Consider the following 23,043-nt stretch of genomic DNA (forward strand, 5'->3'; position numbering starts at 1 on the left):
GAGAGAGAGAGAGAGAGAGAGAGAGAGAGAGAGAGAGAGAGAGAGAGCAGATAGAAAACACAGGTAAGTGATGACTTGAAAGCACAAAGTGCGCACAGAGAGATGGAAGAAGATCGTATCATAGAGTGAATAGAAGAGGCGAGGATCGAGGGGCGTTGATGGTCAATAAAATCGGACTCAGCAAATGTTTATTTCCTCAATTTTATCCTTTGTTTATGAGTCGCCCAAGGCATTTTAAACTACTTGTCCCACCTCTTAATTTGTCACCCTGCTTCACCTCGGTATTGATTTGAGTTTGGATGCAAAGGGTTTGAATTAGAGCCAGTTTTAAGATTGACAAAACGGTCTTACCTCAAAGTGAGAGAAATCTCAGAAAAGGCTGATAAATGGACCTTGAGGTGAGGTGTTTTGTCAACCGCAGGTTCCAGTTTGTAACATGTTGTTCACCAAGTTTATTATTTAAACTGCAGAATATCCCACTCAGTTAATAGCTTGTTTGTGCTCAGTGTCGCCATATTGCTGCGCCATCTTGCTTTCACATTATTCTTCTCTTTAACAGAAAACACATTTTCCAGATGAGTTCATTTAATGAATAAATCTGCATTATCTCAGTGTTATTAGTTTACTTACACATATATAACTCCTCATCCTCCAGGGTTCAGATAGGAAAAATCACAGTGATGCACTGCTTCAATCACTCATTCAATCATTGTTATTGATGCGGCACGGATTGTCTCCTGAAGCTTCGACTTCGCAAACTTCACTTAAAATTCGCTTAAACTTTTGAATAAAATACTACTTGCGGAGGCAGTGGGGGTTCCCCTGAGGGAGAGCAACAACGGGAGGTCAACGAGGACATGATAAATGAATGTTGTAAACTGCTGAGTAAGAGTGCAAGCAGCTTCAGTGGTGGATCCTAAACACAAGTGGACTTAGCACTTTGCGAGAGAAGCTGTCACTTTTTCTAAATTGCGTCAAGCTAATCTTCTATTGGGATCCCTTGTTGTATTTCAAAAAGCAGTGATAAAGTTGGAAGGTGATGTTTCAGATGTATGCCTCTATTTCTCTGCCAGCAACAGTTTTTTCTTCCAGAGACTAAAACCAGAATTTACACTCGTGAAATGTCTGGAAAAAAAGCAACACTTTTTCATCACGTTCGACAGGTGTGTGTGTGAAGAGGGATTTCTGACACTCGGGGAACCCTTTTGAAAAAGCTTTCAAGTGCACATTGAGCCTTGGAGACGGCTGAGATATCGATGTCATGAATATTTTAGAAGAACACTGAAAATCGGATTGCAGCTGTTTTTTTTTTAAAGTCAGTTCTGTCTTCAGTCTTGATGAGATAGTTAATTGTAGATTTCACTGAAGTTCATTACCCGCTCCACATGGCCCAAGTCTCATCACTAAAACTTTTGGAGTCACTGTTGACATCGTTCCCCGTTGAGGATAAGACTGAACAAACTTTTGTTTCAGCGGTGTCCTGCCTCGCACACACTGTCAAACACATTGCAACCACAACGGGGAGCGTTTCAGCCACAGCTTCCTGCTGTCAGTCACTGAGCCGCTGCAGTGGAGCAACTGGACACCTTGATGGCAGATGATGAGTGTTGTCCTTTCAATTACCCGACCCCTATTTACCCAGGCAGCCAGTGATTCACCCCAGCGGTTTTCCAGTCAGAAGTCGACTTTCCCAGCTGCTGCCTGAACTTATTACCAGTCAAAAGGTGACACTTGGCACGAGAGCTGCAGTTCGCCTGAGCGCGCTACAAAGAATTTTAGCATCTTTCAGCTTATTGTTTTGGTATGGCAACTTTACTGTTTTGGTTCATCCCCGGAGCTCTAATCGGCATCATTTTTCAACCGAAGCAGGCAGCTGTTTTGTTTGAAGTCCTGATAATCTCTGAACCTTTCCTGCCAAGCACCAAACACAAAACAGTGACTGGCTTGTGAAAATTGTGGAGTGTTTAGCAGCTTAAGAGACAGATATTTCCCTCAGGGGTTAATAGAGGCCAAACCAGAGTGTAAAGGAGAGTGGGTATTCAACATAGATGTTGAATACCTTAAGTATGTCATGCTTAAAGTCATGCTTAAGTAACTTAAGCATGCTTAAGTGACTTAAGCATGACTGCGAATGGATAATAATGTTGTTCTGTAACTGCTCAATGTGTAAATAGGCTGGTAAACTGTAGCACTTTCATCAACATAAGTGTTAACAACTTGTTGCACTGCCCCCAAGTGGCCAGAAATAGGTGAGAAATTGTCCAGATTTTTGGTCGGGTGCATAAAAATAAAATAAAATCTTTTGTTATTCTCTAAAATGAAAATGGCAAATTTATAAAGTCATACATTTTCGAGAAAAATAGTGGAGTGCAAAACTGTTGAACTTAATTTTTTTTTACCTACAATACCACTTATATGATTTATATTTTTATATATTAACTAAATAGTTAACAACCTGCAAACATTAACATGTAAATCATGTTTCTAGTTGTTTGAGGGATGTACTTAATTTTTTGATCACATCTAGTTTTTCCTTCATAATGATGCTGAATGCACTTATTGTAAGTCACTCTGCACAAAAGCATCTGCCAAAAGAGTGTAATTTCATTTATTCAAGCCTATTGTCTGAACAAAAATATTTAATTTAAAGAGCATTCCTGCAGTGCGGGGGCGGCTTGCAAACCGAAACCTGTCATTGTGACGGGAGACGTTTAGGTAGCCATAGAAGGGCCTGAACACACTTAATTGAGGGTTAAAGTGCTGGATTCTTTCATGATATTATCTCCTGGTAAGTGTGAGCTTGAAAAAAACATATTTTTGTGACACATACTTAGTAAACTCATGTACTCAAGGCTGAGACTGCACGCTCACATGCATATGCACGCACACTGCATTATGGGTCCAGCCTGATCAAAAACTAATAGAGCAGAAATGTCCTTGAAAGTTAAAAGACGCCTGTGAAATTGCAAAACGTGGAGCTAAAAATCGCCGTGTGCTAAATTGGAGTACCCTTTCCGCATTTCACCCTGTCAACATGTAATTTGTTGATTTGTCAAATATTCACACATGAATGGTTTTAACTGTCCCCCGTGGGCCACTGTAGGCAAATTTGTGCAGATCTTTCCAGTGCACTCTGCGTGAGAAAAAAACGGATACAGGTTTCAGGCAGGAAACAACAGCCTAAAGCAGGAGGGAAGAAATAACAGAAAAATAACAATCCTTGTCTATATTGAATGTAGATTGACCGTAGCTTGCAACACAGAAAAGAACGCTCAATGCACTTTTTGCCGAAACAGAAATTAGTTGTGGAACACTCAAAAGATAACAAAAGGATCACGGTAAACCTTTGTAACAGAGCTACCGACTTCTGAAGATGCATTTTGTTAAACTCACAAAGTTCTGGTGGTAATTTGGAAAACGGAGTGCTGCTCCAAACTACACATGTTAACTCTTTGTACACAATAAATTATGTATCAAATACAAGAAAATGACTAAACCTAAGTGGTGAAGGGTTCCTCAAAGATTAAGCTGACCACATGGTTCCTACATTCATCAGATCTGTAATACCCCAAAAAAAGCAAGGTGGGTATTTCATAAAAACAAAATGGTTATATATGTTTATATAAATTATCTTTAAATCCCAACAGCAATAAATGAATGTCCTGACAACAAAGAAATCTGGTGTCTGTGGCTGTTGTGGGACTGTAATAGGCCCATCCAATCATTCCAGTCGGGCTGCCTGCCTGAGTGCATTCTGCCCGTGCACTCATTGCTTGTCAGCGAAGTCTTGCACATGCTGCTAGCTTGACAGCTGTGAGTACCAACAGCAGCCATGTTTGTTGTTTTCGTTCATTATGTTGGAGGGAGGCCTGAAGAGACGGGCTGCAAGCGTTGCTAACTCGGCTACTTTCTCACTAGGTTTAGTGACTTTCGGAGTTTGTGCGGTTTGCCACTTTCATTGGGGAAAAAAAGATGGCAACACTGGGCTGGGTTTTTCCGTTGGATAATACTCACTTTTAAAGTTAATCATTTGAAATGTATGTGTCTACTACCAAATATCAAAACGTCATTTACAGTTTCGACACTTTTAAAGCAATTTGAAAGAATGGGCTCAGAAGGAGGACAGACATTTAATCAGATAAAATCATATTTTCTTTTTTGTTTATTTGCAGGACTTATCTTGCGTTAGTTCCCAAGAACCTCTGACTATTACTTGTGTAAAATACTATTTTATTCTATTGATTTATTTCCCTTTTTGTCCGGCTGTATCAGCTGCTGCCCTTAGTTTCTTGGATAACGTTGGCCATATTTTGCTCATATGATGTCGTTCCAAACTGAACAGACTGTTGATCAAAAACACACAGAGGACTATTTTAGCTGATATTTGGAGCCCAAGTGGATTTGTGACAATAGATTTTTTTGTCACCTGCAAAGGGGGATTATGCTCTCAAATCTCAGGTATTAGTGGGGGATTATGCATTGTACTTAATTCATGGTCGATCCAAACAGATAATGCACCAGTGTGGAAGCAAATGTACCTCAAAAAAAAAAAAAAGGTATCAGGCTGATGCGTTAATCATCTTAGAAAATCTCTGTGCTGTCTAAAGTGGGTGGTTTTCCCTAATGGCCAAGGAATACGTGACTGCAGAAAATATGTAACAGCAGTTAATTGTTCGGCTACATACTGTAGATACTGAGACATTCATCAAACGGGGCCTTTTTTATGATATGAGGACTGAAGCTTTGTGCTGGGACCCAGTAACATCTCCATAAACATGTAATCTTGTCATGTGGGGCCCCTCATGACGTCTTAGAGATTTTGCATAAGGACTTAACCAAACTACACGAGTCAGATTTGCATGAAAATCTTTATTACAGTCATAATGACTCAAAAAGCTCATGTTTCAGTGTAAATACAGCAGATGTCTTTGTAGCTCACCACTACTAATGTAATGTTTATCAGGAAAAGTAACTTACATATAATACAACAAATGAATGAATTAGATTTTTCCCCAAGTTTTGCTTTCAAAACACCATAAAAACATACCATCCAAAATACAAGATACAAAATAAATCCTAAAATAAAGAGAAACTTCAATAACTTTCACGATCAGATTTTCAGACCTTAATGTCTGCACTTACATGCAGTTACTTTATCAACTACGGGATGATAAAATAGTTCTGTTATTTTTGCTAATTAATCTTCTAATTTCTAACCCTGCTGAACATAATGTGTCAAATGTAGTTCCTGTGCAGACTTTATTTGATCACATAACCTGAAGAAACCGGATTAAAACATTGCAGTCTTTGGCTTTACATATTAATTTGGATTTTCTGTCCTGTACTATAGCAGATATTGTCTTGCTTTAATTGATAAATCATTTGGTAAATGTGAAGAAAATAGTGAGAACTGCTGATAGCAATTTTCCCAGAACACAAGGTGACATATTCAGATAGCTTCTTTTGTCCGACTAACCATATTCAATTACAATCATTTGAGGAACTGGAGCTAATGTGATTCATTCATCATCACAATAATTGGTGATTCATTTTGGCTACAATGCATATAAAGATTTTTACTTGCACTTGCAAGGATACTTGAGGCCATTTGTGCTAGATAAAATGCACTAGCTGTACAGTAAGTGAATAAGAGGTTTCCTGAGGGAAAATCGTCTTGATGACTCACGTCTGTTAATGCATGTACAAGGTACTGACAGTACAAAGGGTTTTACATTTATATCTCCCTTCCGGACAGCTCAACTCTGTCTCTCTCTAGCCGCTTCCTGGAGCTTCCTCGCTGTACTTGTCATAAAAAGAAGAATTCATTCAGAGAGTATTCGAAGAGGATGGACTGTCGACGTGCATCCGAAATGTGTCTGCCAAAGAGTGTCAGGTTGCACAGTATAAGCTTCACTTCTTGCTCGCTGACCTCCCTGCAGCTTGACTAGGATTTCACAAAGCCAAGCTGTTGCACAAGGGGCTCTACAGAAAGAGAAGTAAAAATTGCTGATACATTATTTACTTTATAGCTCTCACGTGTGTTAACCTCGGCTATCTTACGCTGCTGTGCTGCTTTGGCAAGGATGCATTCATCTCAATCGAAGAGTTGAACCTGGTCCATGCATAGACTGCATTCACTGCAGCGGCATCCGGATCTCTTGGGGTCAATACAAACATCAGTTCAGACTGACTGTAGAGATAAATACAGTACAACATGCACTGCAGATGCTAAACACTGCTCTGAAACTGAAGGGGCACCTTAGAAGGTGACGACGTGTTTGGCTGTGTTATGATTCTGGCCATTCTGACTACAGGGAAAGTTTTTATTATTGGACTCTGTTATAGAGATTTATCACTTATCATTTCATATTCAGCATGAAGGGTGTTAAACTTCAGCCAGACAGAGTCTCACAAGAAGTGTTTGGTGCTTCAGGCAACTGATCTGTTCTTGGGGTCAATAAACACATCAGTTCATGTTGGATTTATAGTGAAAAACAGCTTTGATGTGGACCCGAACACATTTGGCTTGGTCTGACTCATATTGTCTTTTGTTTATGGTAGAAGTGCCTGTAGCAGTTCAGCTTCCGGTTGATGTTTCTATACAGTGTAATGAACACAGCATGTATTATATATTTTGGCAGTACTTCTCCCTCTCCTATTTAGTGCCCCATCAATGTCTCCTTCTTAACTCTGGTATTAGTCTACATTTAACCTTACAAAGTGGCAGTTTGAAAGTACAAGTTGTACGTAACAGAAACATTAATTGAACATGGTATTGATATCGCACATGCTGAAATTGTGGTTCAGAAGGCACGTTCCAATCTGTTCAACTCTTTTTTTTTTTTTTTTTTTTTTTTTTTTTAACACGGAGCCTTTCAAGCAGAGGACAAATGATGATGAAGCTACATCATCTGCCCTCCTCATCTATATGTAAACAATGACATAATGGTCTCTCTTGTGGTGTGTTCTTGCAGTTGGGTGAGGAAACCTTCAACCGTGCCAAGCTGTTGAATGTTGGCTACACGGAGACTTTGAAGGACGCAGAGTACGACTGCTTCATCTTTAGCGACGTGGACCTGATCCCAATGGACGACCGCAACCTCTACCACTGCTACGACCAGCCGAGGCACTTCGCCATCGCCATGGACAAGTTTGGCTTCAGGTGAGGCGATGGTTTTCAACTTGCCGTGTGATTTTAGAGGTGGTGAGGGAGCATGGTACCCAACTTCTTAGCACAGCTTTCTACTTACATTTACCTTAAGAGGTCTTGATAATTAGGAACACTTCAGTTCAGCCTATTTAAATGTAAAGCATTTGCCAAAGTCTAATTTCAAAGTTTATTCGAGCTCATCTCAGTTCATTAGTGATCCCACTTAAAGGGACAGTTCACCCCAAAATCAAAAATACATATTTTTCCATCAAACATGTAGTGCTGTTTATCAATCTAGGTTGTTTTGGTGTGAGCTGCCTCGTGTTGGAGATATCAGCAGATGTCTGCTTTGACCAGGGAGTCATGTGAACCGTGGATTAATTACACAGTTCAACCATCATAATGTGAAAAAGAAATGCAATGGCCTGTATTCAGTAAAAAATGTTGCGTTCTGAAGATCGGCATTCATGCTTTCCAGTCGCTGGTCTGTGAACAACAGTGTTGAAATCGTCAGGAGAAGAGCTAGTTAATGTCAGCAATGTTAACAGCAACAGCTGCTGAGAACAGCCATACGGCTTCATTTAGTTACACTGTGGTGCTTTCAAGCTCCATTCAGTAAAAATTTGTATTTGGACGAAAGTAAATTATAACTTTATCACGATATGTTCATATGTAAAACTGAAGTTTTGGTGGGAAACTTGAATAAATTCAGTTTTTTGAAGGAGACGTTTCTGAGCAGCTTATAATACATAATAAAACTACTGATGCAAAGATTTTTTATGAACAAAAATTCAATAGTTTATTCCCTAATTATTTTCATTGTGTGTTTCTATGCAAATCATCACTATAGATGACTTAAACAAAGTAAAAGTAAATAGTTTATTTATATATTTTACTTTGACTAAAGACCTATTAGAAATGGACTGAAGTGAGATGAGTGAAAACGTTATCTTATTTGATAAAACAGATGTTGACAAACTGCATCATTTGCAGTTAAAAATAGGTAATATATTGCAAAATGTTTAAAATCGTAAAAATATCGTATTGTGACTTTGTTTTCGTGATAATATCGCATGGAGGGGCCTCTGGTGATTCCCACCCCGAGAGAGAAGACAGACATCTCTACGGCCGATACCTCTAAAACTAGTCAACTCAGACTAAAACAATCTAGATTCATAAATAGCACTAGAGGTAAGAGGAAAAATATGTATTATTGATTTTGGGGTGGGCTGTCCCTTCAATGGTAAGATAAATAAAGTCACACTTGCACATGCACACACTCACACACCCACACACACATACATTGAGAACTGCTTATAGACCTAAACAGGGAATTGCACCCAGAAGGTTGTTTTTGCAGGTGGGTTCTGCACCTGCCTGTCTGATAAAATAGCATTTTACACTTGTTAAACAAATAAATATGTGAAGAATTTCTATATGCAATTGGCTGCCTAACAAAGCAATAGAGATGGCCTACAGTCTGTGTTCTGACAGACAATAGACTAAGCACTATTTAATTTGACTAAATCTCATTATACTTTAAAATCCTTGTCTGAAGCCTAAATTAGCATGAAAATGCACCACAGTTCACTGCTGCCAATTCTTATTCGGTCATACTTCTGTAGTCCTAACAAGAGCACATGATACAAAGCGAAACTAACAAGTGTAGACTACAGCTGGTGCAGAGACACTTACTAACTATGACGACTGTGTCTACTTGCTGTATAAGATGAGCTCTCTTGTATTATTTATGTAAATATATCAAAAATTATAATTTAGGTAATTCTTCAAGCTAAAATGTCAAGTTAGATTTGTTGTTTGACTGTGATAGCAAACTGAATATCTTGCTTCGATGTGCTGGCCATCATCTTAAACTGCTGTGAGCATTTTCACCCTTTTATGACCCTGTATATGCCAAACATGAATAATCAGCAGATTAATAGAAAATTAAACACAATCATTAGTTGCACACACAAAGTGAAAATAGTAAATATACGCATACTGTAGTCACTGATGAAAAATCTCAGCAGCAGATGAAACTTTTTGCATGTTAATATGTAGAAAGTCAAAAGTTCACTTTTGACTTTGCATGCAGTCATCCGTGTTTCGGTGCTTTTATTTTGAAAGTCCTTTATCACAAACAAGTCTCTAAGGACTGCACAGAGACAGAAGGTAAAATCCTTTCTAGATCTAACTAATCAACAAACGGCCACTAAACAGAATGAGAGTGCTTATTTCAAGATCACGGGGCTCTCTAAAACTTTATTATGTAGGATAAACCATCATCATGACCCTAAGACCTGTGTGAGGGAGTAAAAGCCAACGAAGAAACCGGAAAAGAAACAAGTAAGCACCAGTTGGAGATGTGCACCCCACCCCACGGACGGTCAAATGTGCAATGGATGGCAGTTTACAGTAAAGGAATAACCATAAAAAAAGGGATCTACAGTATATAGTGTTAAGTTTGCAGGAAATGATATGGTGAGTGAAAGTGCCATTTCTCGAGTGTGTTAACAAAATGCAGTGTTGCCAAACAGTTTCCCTGCATCCTTAAAGCCATCACTGAATAGTAGCCTCCTGCTTTAGTTGTGTATTTTTGCATAATGACACAACACCTACACTCAATTATCTAAAAGCACCACAAGCATTGATTAATGCTCTTAACATGGCCAGCGAATGTGACCTCTCCAATCCACAAACTGTCATTCCACAAGAGTTATCCTACTGAAAACCCTCAGGAGCCTCAGCAGTTCCCTGATATACTGCTCAATAACCTAATGCTATCTGGCAAACAATACAACACCAGGTGGTAATTAACATTTCCTATTAGCAATGAGTCAATAAATACTTTGGTTTGGTTTGTTATGAGGTTTCTTGTTTTGGTCACAAGAAAATGATGAAAAAAGTGGATAAAAGTAAAGCCGGGTGTTTTGAGTGAGCGGAAGGTCACAGGATTGATTGAAGTTCTTTGTTGATGCAGAAATCAGATAATTGTAGAAAATTGGTTGCCGAAGTCAAAAATGGTCTGAGCATTCCAACTGTTTTTGTCTGCCAGTTTTAGCATCGAGGACGCTTCCAAATTAAAGGACGAAAAGTCAGCAAGCAATTAACAAACGACGATCAAACGACATTTTTTGAGAGCTGATTTGGGCCGAGGAGTAAATGTTTTATTTCAGCATTTCAGGGAGAGACAACCTTAGCTGCTCCCAAATGTAAAAGCACATATTTTTTGATAAATGGTGAAAACATTGTCACTGAAAGTCAGGTCACTTTAAGTGCTTTTCCATTATCGTAGCACCTCACAACACCTGACAGCTCTCTGAGCAGGAAGGGTCACCTTGAAGTCCACTTCACAAAAACTTTCTTTCAAAAACGTGTCACGAATTACACTCTCTCAAAGGACCTTATGCAGTGCATGAAATGATATTACCATTATATTGCAGGATTTTGTGGATGTTTGAGTACAGTACTTGGTGAGCACAGTGCGAGTGTGCTGCAGCGCATATGCACATTTACAGAGAGCACCATTATGCTAGGCCTTCTCCTGGCAGTGTCGGCACACTGTTCAGTGACTAACATGGATCGACGTGCACTGTCAATTTTAACAAAAATGAATGACAAGCATGAAATGTGAAATCATCAAACAATGCACCAGTTAAAGAGGAGATATGCAATTATTTATAGTGCTGGCAACATCAACAGACAACCCCAAAATTGTCAACAGATTCTGATTCAGAGGCTAATTTCTGATTCTGAAAGTATTTGACATCCCGCTTTTTAAACCAGTGAGAAGAGCACAAAAAATCCACAAATACATACATTAAATGTGTTGTGTGGAATAACCAAAACCTTTCGAAACTAAACAAAAAACTGTGTATTCAGGACCTCAGCACTCATAGAATGAAGCTGGTTGAGAAAATAAAAAAGGACATTCACATACAATTCAGAACAGTCATTATTAAATGAATATAAAACAAGCTCAAATACAATGAAATAGATATAAAATACAAGAATAAAAGTTACAGTATAGTGTAAGAAATGTATAATTATTTGATTTAATAAAAGACAAACGGAAACATTTTCAGTTGCAGCTGACCTGCAGTTTTCTGGGAGATTGTTCCAGATATGTGGTACAAAAAAACGTACCGCTGCTTGTCCATGTTTAGTTTTGACTCTGGGGACAGAAAGTATGTCCCAGAAGAACTCAAAGGTCTGGATGGTTCATAATGTCGCAGATGATCTAGTATGTCCATAAACCATTCAGGGTTTCGTAAACCAGCAGAAGTATTTTGAAATCAATTCGTTGACAGACAGGAAGCCGGTATAAAGACCTCAGAACTGGAGTGATGTGATCCACTTTCTTGGTCTTGGTGAGGACTCGAGCAGCAGCGCTCTGAATCAGCTGCAGCTGTCCAAACTAGTTGTCAAACACAGGCGGTTGGTCAGTGAACCTCAGCATCTGATATCGACACACTGCACTTAAAACTAACTCTAATTCCCTGACCAAGCGCTGGTATTTGACTGGTTGGGAGTGAGAATTTGTTTTTACAGTCGTAGAGTCTACTGAAGATAAATTTGTTTTTTTCTCCAAATCCTCCTTGAGAAGAAACTATTAAAACTGGAAATGAAAAATGCAAAAGGAAAGTTATTATTGTACAGAATAAAACAAGGACAAGAATTGACATCATAACATTATTGTCAAATTTCCGTCATGCACAGTACACTGTATCTCAGTGGTGTTTGAGAGTTAGCATTTGATGATGAATATCCCACTTCTCTGAGGAAATAATCAGACAGATACAGAGTTTATGGAGTCCCCACTGTTGAAGATTTCATATAAGAGCGTTGTTTATCCTCTTTCCAGCGAGACGTCATAAAAAAATGAGTGAAGTTCTCAAGAAAAACATGCAGTTAATCAAACTTCCAATCACTCTTTCTCCCCTCTTCTTCTCCTAAGCACACACACGCATCCACACACACTTACACGCACACACACACGCACACACACACATGCACACATGCTGCTCACCATATTGTTGATGGGAGAATTTGTGCAGAAACATATGGTCTCATTACTTTCCTCTTGTCATCTTTCAACAGGGAGCTGTCATCTTTTTGACAACACATACTGTCCAGAATATACACACATCTACACACACACACACACACACACACACACACCGCCTCTGGTTAGACTCCAGGCACCTGTCATGACATTCGCAGCTGACGTCCGGCCCACTCCACTGGTCTCAAGACTTTTAAGGAAAAAATAAAATGCCTCTCCACCTTCTTTTGTCCACTGTGTACACACACACACACATACAATATACGTATTATATATACCCTCCTCCATCATTTCATTGTCTTGTTCTTTCGGACCCCCTGTCATATATTCTTAATATTTATCTTGTAGTTATTCTCTTCATCTCCTGATCTTTTCCTCATTCTTTCTCTTCTTTACTCTAATTTCATGTGTTATCCAACATTTTCATTATAAATGGCCAATGCTGACTAGTGGAAACCTCTAGTATTCACTAGTAGCAGCTCGTTTGGCTGCTTATTAGCGCCAGAGGCCACGCACAAATACCACGGCCCCTGTTTACACCCGGTCATTTCATGTGTCTTGAGGGGATTATATATGGATGTGGATTATCTACTTACTGTAGAAAGGCACTCATAAATGATCCACTTAAAAACACATCCAGAACAAGACACATTAAATGATCTGCTTGCCTAAAACACTTCAAAATGTTATTCAAATGTAAATTATGCCATCTTTATATATTAAAAAAAACCTGTGATGCTGCTGATGATTCACTAACAATTTCAGATTAACAAGCACTGAGAACATTCACGGGGACATCTCCCACTAACTTTAGGAAATTGAAAAGAAGGATCATTTTTATTATAATGAAGCATAATCTGAGTGGGTAGCCATGTTAATTAGATGTCATGGAGCTTTTGCCTTACTGTATTAAAACATATAAAGGGACTTTTGTTTTTACAACAACATGGATAGGGAACCCAAACTTCCTTCCTAGTTAACTGTGTGTTAACTGTATGTTGCTCCATCTTTCATTATGAATGATAATACCTGCCTGTGCATGCTGTAAACAAATGGTTAAATGATGGTAGCCCACGTTTCAGAACGCAGCTGCATAGCAGAGAGTTGATGCTGCCAAATCTTCCTGCTGCCAGAAGGATCTTGTTTGTTCAGGCAATTCTAATTTATTTTGTAGTAATATATTCATTCACTGGTTCGCTTATAACTTCTCGCCCCCTCTGGCCTTTTTCCTTCCCTCATCCATCCCATCTCCTCCTTTTCTTTGCTCCTGCAGGCTGCCATACGCAGGCTACTTTGGAGGAGTTTCAGGTCTCAGTAAAAAACAGTTTCTGAAGATCAACGGCTTCCCCAACGAGTACTGGGGCTGGGGAGGGGAGGACGACGACATCTACAACAGGTAAACGTGGAAACACGTACTGTAGCATGAGCTGCTGGTTTTGCCCATGATTTCTACACCAATAACTTCTTTTTAATTTGCTTTTTTTACCCTTAAAGACCCACATAGACCTGCTTTTGTCTTTTTTAGAAGAGACAGGATCTTTAGGGAAAGATAGCAGGTCAACATTAAATGCTGCATAGAAGTGGTATACATCATCTGAGAGCTGGGAACCTGAAGATTAATTGGTTTGTCAAGTTGTTCTAGTCATTAATTATAAAATAAATTGTAAAAGGGCTAAGAGCATTACGATGGAAGTATATATGGCAATTCCAATGGTCACTAATGCAGTATTTTTTTAGGTTAATAACATTTATTAGAAACATATGATGCTGGTATAGAGAATATTACCACTTAAGAGCTGGTAAAGATATCAAAAATGGCACTAAAATACTACAGTAAGACACGCTGTGTATTTTAAAAGTTTCGATATTTGGAGATTTCTGCAAGAATTGCAATTTTCAGCGATTGGATGGATTGGAGTGCTTCTTTTGTTGAAACTGCTCAGAAACCCCAAGACCGTTGATCCAAGGCTAGCGATTCCAATATGCAGAAATATTACAATACACAATTTTTAGAAGAGGCGGAAATAACACATTTATACTGTGTGCAAAAAACTGCTTGATTTTTGCCCAAAGCTGCATGGGATTAGCATTAAGTGAGCATGTCTGTAAGGGGGAGACTCGTGGGTACCATAGAATCCATTTTCATTTACATGTAAAGGAACCCATTCGAACCCATGCCAGTTTTCCTTTGCCAAAAATTAAGCCCAACTTTTGAGCTTAATTCAGCCCCGTTCCCGACAAGCTAGCATGACAATTCATTCATTACGTCATCTAGATTCATACAATGCCAGCATGTTTAATCTAGCTATAAGGCTGAGCCCGCTACAGTTTCGCTATAATGCCAGAAACGTTTTACTGTACTTGTTAAGATTTTGCAGTGAGAAACAGAAAAATCAGTATTATACAATCTGTCAGGGTTATGTTTGGTCTGTTTGAAGTAAAATCCTTGTCAGACCTGTTAGTAAAATGTGGTGAAATCAAGTCTCTCCACTTAAAGTGACACTGAAGGTTTCCGTAGAGTGGATGATTTATTGTAATTGTTCAGTGAAGGAGAATGATTTGCAAATAAATAAACCTTTTCAGGCACTTCAGACAGCTTTTAATGACTTGCTCAAGTTCACTCATAATACTGCTGTGGAAGTGTGCTGAAATCAAATTTGGAGGAAGAATATCTGTCTGACAGGAAGACGGAAAGATGTCTTAGAACTGCTTAAATTTACCATTTACAGGACTATTAGTTTAATTTACAGTCTACTCAGACGGCTGTTTGGACTGAAAATTGTTGAATTACCTGGTGAACTGATGATCTGACTATTAAGCAAATTATTCCTACAACAGTGTCATTCATCTGTGCTTGGCGCTACAGGGATGAAAGAATCATGTTGGCTGAATACAATAAATACAAATTTTTGCATAGAAATGATGAAACTACCTTTGCACTGCCCCTTAATCCCAGCTGACATTTTCCATATATTCCCCAAAAGCGGCTGTCACAACAACAAACTGGAAAGGTCCGCTTCATATTACTGCACAAGTGAAATATCCACAAGCAAAATTGGGTTCAAAAGAAAATTCATTTTAAACACATAAACAGATGCATTTGCCTTCAAAGAATCAGGCTCGAGCACGCTAATTATAAACACACACACACACACACTGCTACAAACTCACACAGCAGGGAAGTTCTTCACAGACGAAATGCAATCTCCATCTTTATTGTCCCTATTCTTCACTATCTGTTTTTTATTTTTCTCTGTCTGTGTCCCGCTGTCACTCTCACACTGTGAAGCTTATCTTTGTCCTTTCAGAGTAATAGCATTATAAGAAAACTGAAAATAGAGCATTTGAAAATTTGGTGTTTTAGAGAATGGACTGTGTCAGTAGACACAGTATTCAGGAGATTACAGTTGTTTGTCAGCGTCTGGCAAGAAGTGATAAAAGAGATATATGTGCAATTCACTGAATGGTTGTCCAGATGATAGATAAAGTTCTCACTTTTCTATTGGATGATAGCTGCAGTAAGTCATTAAATGCTGTCGATTTCCCTCAAGATCCTTTCTACTCTCCGAACTTGAGCAATTTCAACTGATGTGAAAAGTGGTGTGACTTGCGGGAATATAATTTTTTTTTTTTTGAAGAAGGTAATTCATTCAGACATTGACTTCTGCAATTCAAACTTGCCTGACTGCAGAGGTTCCATACAATCAAAACGCTATGTTGAGATAGGAAGGGTAAACCTTTTCACTGAACATGTAAACCATGCTAAATGTTCATATGTCTTTGTATAAGGTGCTGACTGTTAATAAAATGACATTATTGAATCAGAGAGCAAACGTTTCTCTGAAGCTTTTCCTTCCTGGTATTTTGTACTCAAAGTGAGACTACATAGTGTTGAACAGCAGACACTCTGGCTAAACGATGCAATTACAAGATAATGGCGAATTGGATTTTCATTCATTTTCCAAGATTGTCTGGGGTCAGTTGCTTTAACGATACCAGTGGGGCATTCTGGTGGTTTAGAGGTTTTAAGGTGCCACCCATATAATCTCCACAGTACTGTGTCCCCAGATTGAGTCCATCCAGCTCTCTCTCTCTCCTCTATTTTCTGTCAGCTCCTCACTGAACACCAGAGGTTTTCAAATTGTGATAGATTCAGTGTGACTCACACTTTTCAAGGATATCATCATCTCTGATATCTATCAGGAATAAAACATCTTTAATTCTGCCTAGAAATCATAGGAAAAAGATGCTCTACGTGACTCCAGAACTTGCACGGAAAATATTGTACCAACAGTCTCCAACTGTACCAGCTGATGTAAGTTTTTTGCTGGCAGTACCATTTTTATAAATAACATGGTGATCGGTTGAATACATCATTTTTATATGCTTCTGATAGAACTTAAACTTAAAACCTGAATTATCTTTATGTCCATGTACAACTTTAATAAATTGAACTATAGTAGCGCTGTCTTGTCTCAGAGATATGTTGACTACTGTCTGTCACATCTCAGTGCAAGAATAAAGTACAACAGAGAGTTGACCATAAATCTCGTTCTTTTTTTTAAGCATTTATATATAATGTTTTGCATTGGTACGTCATTGGTACGTTGAGTTTAAAGAGGGTTGCACATTAAATAGAAGTAACAGAAACAGGATGGACTGGATACTAACAGTAGTGAGGTCATTGTCAGTTATTTTCTTCTCTCCCTATTTTCTCTCTCGTTGTTTACTACAAACCGAGACTGTAAAAATCCCAAAGTCAATCTTATAATAAATGAATGGAAAACACATTGGCAGGAGCATGCAAATAAAGCTGAGCATCAAGGTTTTGCCTTGCTTTTCGCAAAGGCTCTCACGGGGGGGGGGGGTTTTGTCATTGCGAAGCCGGTCAGTCAGTCGATGCTCCACTTTGGTTCAGACTGAAATATCTCTACAACTATTTGATAGATTGACATGAAATCTGGTACAGATGTTCATGGTGCCCAGAAGGTGAATCCTACTGAAGTTTGGTGATCCCCTGACTTTTCTTCTAGTGCCACTATGCAGGAGTTTTGAGTAAAATGTCTGAACAACCATTGCATCCTGGTCTCACTCCCAGGGCGTCATATACCGACGAAAAAAGGCACCCCAATGTAAACGCATCAGCACCATTATTAGACACTGATTTTTACAAGGGCTGTCCTAGGCCAAAGAACTTCTTAGTTGACTAACACTCTTACGATTTTGTCACCAATCGATTAATTGATTTAATTGACACAAAATCACCACTTTATGAAAATCACGTTGACTACATTTGGTACAGATATTCACGTCCCCCTCTGGATGAATCGTAATTATTTCGGTATCGTATGACTTTTGATCTAGTGCTATCATCAGGTCAAAATTCGATTTTGTCCAATATGACGTGTGATCTGATGCTGAAATCAGTCTCAGTTCTAACAGTCGAAGCTGCAGTAGCGTGCAGAGGAGAGGATGGAGTCTCCAGCTGAGTGAACTGACATGCTCGCCAGCACAGTCTCTCAGGACTCGGGAGTAAAACGAAATAGAGGAGAAGAGGGTACCAGGATAGAGATTAAAGAACAGTGTTGTATATCAGAGAGCGTGTCGGCCGTGAAATCTGTACCTTGTTTTTTTGTCTTTCGTTAAAAGGTAGCAAAGTTCACGTGTTTGAACAGTGCGAGCCGGCAATGTGTCCATCAGCCTGGTGTCCAGATGAAGTGTCTTTGTACGTGGCACTGAACCTCCATCTGCTTATTCTTTGAAAGCTGCTCTGGAAAAAAGGAGCAGCAACTAAATGACTGAATTGCTCTTTTACTCTCTACTTCAGCAATGCTCCCTCTCTCTTTTTCCCCATTCTTCTGCCCCTCTAACTCTCCACGTCTCTTTTTCTATCTCCATCTCTTGCTTCCCTCCAGCAATTTCCTTTTTATATGCTGATTTTGATGCAATAGACCATGGCATGACCACTGCCTGCAATGGGTACTGCAAGCTTAATGTCTGCCCGGGGGACTATCTGTCCCTGCTGCTCAGTGTGGCCCGAGCCCTTGGCGGAGAGGACACATGCCACTTACACAACTGCCAGTGCCATTTGCCCCCCTCCCACCCCTGTCTAAAAGGTTGGTGGCTATAACAGAGAGAGAAGGAGCTAGGCAAAGGGTTTTCCTCTCTCACCATCCTCTCACCCTCTCTGAACATGCAGCAGTAGCCTTGGGCAAAGATGTCCCAAGGGCTTCCATGGCGGACCAGCCTTCAACACAAACACACAACTCTCTCTCTATCTCTCTTTCAGTGCTCCCTCTCGTTCCTCTTTCGTCTTTGCCCTTTCCCCTTTCCCCCTTCCTCTCTCTCAACCTCCCAGCGGTGGCTTTCAACAGAGCCTGAGCCAGCATCATGCACACATGCAGCCGCTGTAGCACAAGGACTGCACGTGTTTCTGTGAAGCCTTGACAATGGTGTAAGAGTCAGGATATTTTAAGCTTCACACTTTGAGAATGCCAATACTTTGATAAGTTCAATCGCACCTCCGGGTTGTGGAAGTCTCCACCCACGGGGTCAGGTCAACAAACATATGTGTTTTAAATCCATCTTTAGACCTTTTATTTTATTGATGCTCTTGTTTGCCTTGATTATTCCTTGGGTTCTGGTTTTTCTTTGTTTCATTTAACATATTATTTTATTTTTTTCTATGTGTTTTGTTTCTCTTTTCACTACATTTACAACTGTGAAGTACTTTTTACGGATTTGACAAAGAGCTATAATGGGCCTCATTTAGAGAGAGGAATGCAGGAGACACTAAAGAAAAAGGGCAGATTAATACCTAAAGTAACAACACTATGAATACTTACTTACATAATGAAAATGGTTTGTTATCTGCTATTAAAACTGCCTTGTTTTAAGTATGTGGTTAATTAATAAACGGAACAATAAAGCTGCTGCTCCTCACTTCCTCACTCACCATTGTTTTGAAACTCCGAGGCAGCGGGTCTGTGCCTATTTAGAGTCCCAAGACCACTGCCCGAGACAAGTTATTATTGTTGCTGACCTGAATTTTGATTCACACATCAGCAGCATCACCAAAATAACCTTAAATCCTCTCAGGAATGTCTAAAAAAGTCATTGCTTTCCCATTCAGATTCTTGTCCATGCCTTTGTGTCAATCCCAGGGCCTGTTTAAAACTATTTGGTTGTGTGAAGGACTTGGTGCAATGGAGGGATGCAGTGCAATACCGCCTGCTAATGAATGTAGTGCACTCCACCTTATTAAAATGTGAATCATTCTGCCAGGTGTTCAGTGTTTTAAAGAAATATTTTCTGTAACTCCAAACTGACACAAACAACACTTTTTTTTCGATCTGATGCCAATTTTGTGTCTTCTTAAGTTACATTTGGCGTCTGGCCTCAGTAGACGGCTGACTAGTTAGCTAGCTAGCTTGTCCATCTTCAGAGCTGTCTAGTTAGCTAGGAATTCTCCGGAGCCCCCGCCTGCTCTCCTCTGGGCAAGGTGGTCTCCTAGCAGCGAGAAGTGAGGCAGAGGAACCGTTAGACCCAATGCTGGCCACCAGCCCGCTGTTGGGCTCATTTTTCTGTGACCACTGTAGGATGAAAACATGTTGGAATTAGCAAAGTAGCTAGCTAACTAGTCAGCTGCTAAATTAGTAAAATTCAACAACTTAATGCTTCATCTACACATTATTATCACACTGTACGAAAACACATTGCTATCTCCAGATGAGTGACAACTTTCTTCGGATCATTTTCTGTAACCAGTGTTGCATGAAAGAATGCCGGAATTTGCAAGCTAGCAAGTAGGCAGCTCTCCGCTAGTTATCTTGCTAATTCCACCATGCTTTCATGCTATACTAGTTACAGAAAGTAAGCCCAACAGCGGGCCTTCTCTTCATCTCTGACAGCTGAGGAGGTTAGCAGAAGGCTAAGATAAACTATTAGAAACATTAGAAACATTTTCTCTCCACCTGAAAATCTTTGATACTGTAGCTGGCAGTTTAACAACTCAAATGTTTGCAATATCGATTTTGGCACCCAACAAAACAGCAAGGGAACATTTTTGATTTCTAACTTTAGCCCACTACTGTGGGGTGCTTTGTGTTCGCCTCCAGTCATTCCTTTGTTTTGCCTCCAGCTAACACCGTGATATAAATATGCATAGGCTGTAAAAGGGTCTACAGGCCGCTATGTGCTATTGACGAATAAGAATACAAATCCTAGGTTCTGTGGGACTATCACATTTCTATTGTTACTACTTGTTGCCCATCAGGTGATCGGAAATATGTACTTTTATTTTTTTACCTTCCTCCTAGTACTAAGGGCTAGACCTTTTTTCTCTCTTGTGCCCCTTCTGTGTTGACTTGAGGGCACAATAATGAGGGATGCACTAATATAAACCTATACAGTCAGTCGAGGGACAGGACAGTAAAGGTGGAATATGCTCAGGAAGAAAATGAGAAGCAAGTGCAGGGAGTGGAGTGGAGAGGGAGAAGGAAGACAGAGTCAGGGAGAGGTGCAGAGAAATTAAGCATTGTTAAGCAGGTATGCTTGGGCAGAGCAGCCACAGTCTACAGCTGCTGGTAGGCTACAGGAAATCCACATGTAAGGAAGCAGTGGAGTAGAAACGGACCAAAAGTCATCATACTCACCTTTTTATTTCCTGTGGTATTAAACTTCTGCAGAATTTAAGGATAATTTCAAGGATTGAGCCTTTTAAAACATAAGTGTGTACTTGCAAGACATGGATAAAAGATATTCATAAATGAGGGAAATAATAGACATACAGTACTTTCCTATTCTCGTGCAAAACTTTAGCGATATATTGAAAAAACCTTTGCGCTATTACAAGAAATATGTTCACCAAGCTTTAATACGATTTCCAGCCTGAATCCTTCAGAATTAAAGAAAGTAGCTAAATTCATTTAAAAAGCACATTTTGAGAGCAGTCCCAAAAAGAGCTACGCATCAAAATAAATAAAATACAGACTTAAGAAGAGTAAAAACAACATACAAAAAACAAATACAACAAAGCCAAGTATAAACAGTTGTTTTTTGAGCTGCCTTTTAAAGTTGTTCAAATTATTATCATCACAAATTTGAACAGCATCAAAATGTTGCACACAAATTAAAGAAAGTGTTTATCATAATAGTCCTCATTAACTGATATTTTATCCTTGCAAACCCCCCCCCCCCCCCTTCCTTCTTGGTTTTACTTTAATAGCTGTCAAATTGACTGATTGGTCATCCATGGCATCTTTTCAGAAATCATTTTATGTCAGTCATTTCATTGGGGTACAGTGTCATTAACCTTCTAAACAACACTTTTTTTAAAGCGTGCAATCTTTCACTTTGAGTATCAGCAAAAAGACATTTGTGCAGCACCCAGATGTGTTCCCGCTGAGAGAAAGAATCTTTCTCCTGTTCACGCCCACCTCACTTTTCTATTACTTTCTCTCTGCTGTGCATCTTCCAGCCCTCCACCACCATCATCATCACCACCACCCACTCCTCCTCTTCCTCTCCCATCTCATTTCTGCAGGCGAAGAGAACTGAGGCAGGACATCAGACTTAGCTCCCAATTCTTCTCCACTCCATTGCTCTAATGCAATTAACTCCACTGGTGGGAATAGAAGAGGAGAGCTGGAGAAATTCCTGATTAATCCAATCAAATAGGTCCATGGTCTGTGTGTGTGTGTGTGTGTGTGTGTGTGTGTGTGTGTGTGTGTGTGTGTGTTCTGCCTCAGGCTGCTAGTGAAACTTGTCATGGCAGATCGTATTAGTGGGCAGATATCTTAAGTGCTGGACAGTCCACAGCTTTTCAAATGGACAAGGTGCCTCTGTTAGTTAAGTAGGCCATATACTGTTTAATGGATTCACTCTGGAGGTCTAACTGTAGCTGCTTTATCGAACCCTTTATTCCACCAATGACCAGAGTAATGTCTCAATCAGAATGAAATAGTCTTATGTAAAGTTGTATGCCTCCTTCAAGATTGCAGTCCTGATAAATACAGTATACGCTGATAAAGCCACATCGAAGAGTTCAAATGAAAAACTGGTAACAGTGGGGCACATTTTGTGATAAAAGCACCAAGTCTGGCAGGTGTGTTGATGGATATATTGGGAACAAAACTGGATATTGAGCCATCAGAAACTCGCACACTCGTGAACGTGGCAGCTATTTATTTTTAATGGCTGCCAGCGGTTGGTCAAACACTCCTATCCGTTGGACCCACATGCAATAACAGATATAATCTAGATCCAAGACATTCATGAAACCAGATAAAATACTCAATCAGACGTATGGACATGGTCTGATCCTAGACTGGTCATTGTATTATATTATGATTTTAACATATCATGCCATGAATCAGTAAAAAACAGTTCTCGTAGTTTTATTTTGTCAGATGGTGGACAGAGCAAACTTTTTTTTTATTATTTAGAAAAGTGCAAAAGCATGTGAGTAATATAACTATAATTATGTAGACTGCTCCCAGTCATATTTATAGGTCTTTTAAAAGAAATGTCTTAAAATGCCTAAAGGTCCCCTACAGTGGGGAATTTCACAGCAGCCACCCACCTGCTATGTTTCGGTGGAGGTGGCTGTCGAATGTGTCTGCTTCGGATTATATACATCACACGGGGGAACGCTGAAACTTTTTATCCTGCAGCTCCACTGTATCCTCAGTGTCCTCTTCCTTACATAATATTCACACTACACTGTCACGCCATGTTACTGCCTACTGCCTGTCACAGTTGTGAAAAATAATGAGTGTACTTGTGTGTGTGTGTGTGTGTGTGTGTGTGTGTGTGTGTGTGTGTGTGT

At 39.5% G+C, this 23,043-nt stretch overlaps 1 protein-coding gene across 1 annotated transcript in view; it reads left to right on the top strand.

The window, feature by feature from the left end:
* b4galt2 (UDP-Gal:betaGlcNAc beta 1,4- galactosyltransferase, polypeptide 2) overlaps positions 1-23,043 on the top strand; it is a 133,554-nt gene that overhangs the window by 94,638 nt on the left and 15,873 nt on the right. Inside the window, exons 5-6 of the mRNA XM_031865118.1 lie at positions 6,975-7,162; positions 13,489-13,611. Of these exons, the coding sequence (XP_031720978.1) occupies positions 6,975-7,162; positions 13,489-13,611 (311 nt within the window). The remainder of the gene's footprint in view (positions 1-6,974; positions 7,163-13,488; positions 13,612-23,043) is intronic.

Source organism: Anarrhichthys ocellatus, unplaced genomic scaffold, assembly GCF_004355925.1.
Source record: "Anarrhichthys ocellatus isolate YVR2014 unplaced genomic scaffold, GSC_Weel_1.0 scaffold32, whole genome shotgun sequence".
Taxonomy (NCBI): Eukaryota; Metazoa; Chordata; class Actinopteri; order Perciformes; family Anarhichadidae; genus Anarrhichthys; species Anarrhichthys ocellatus.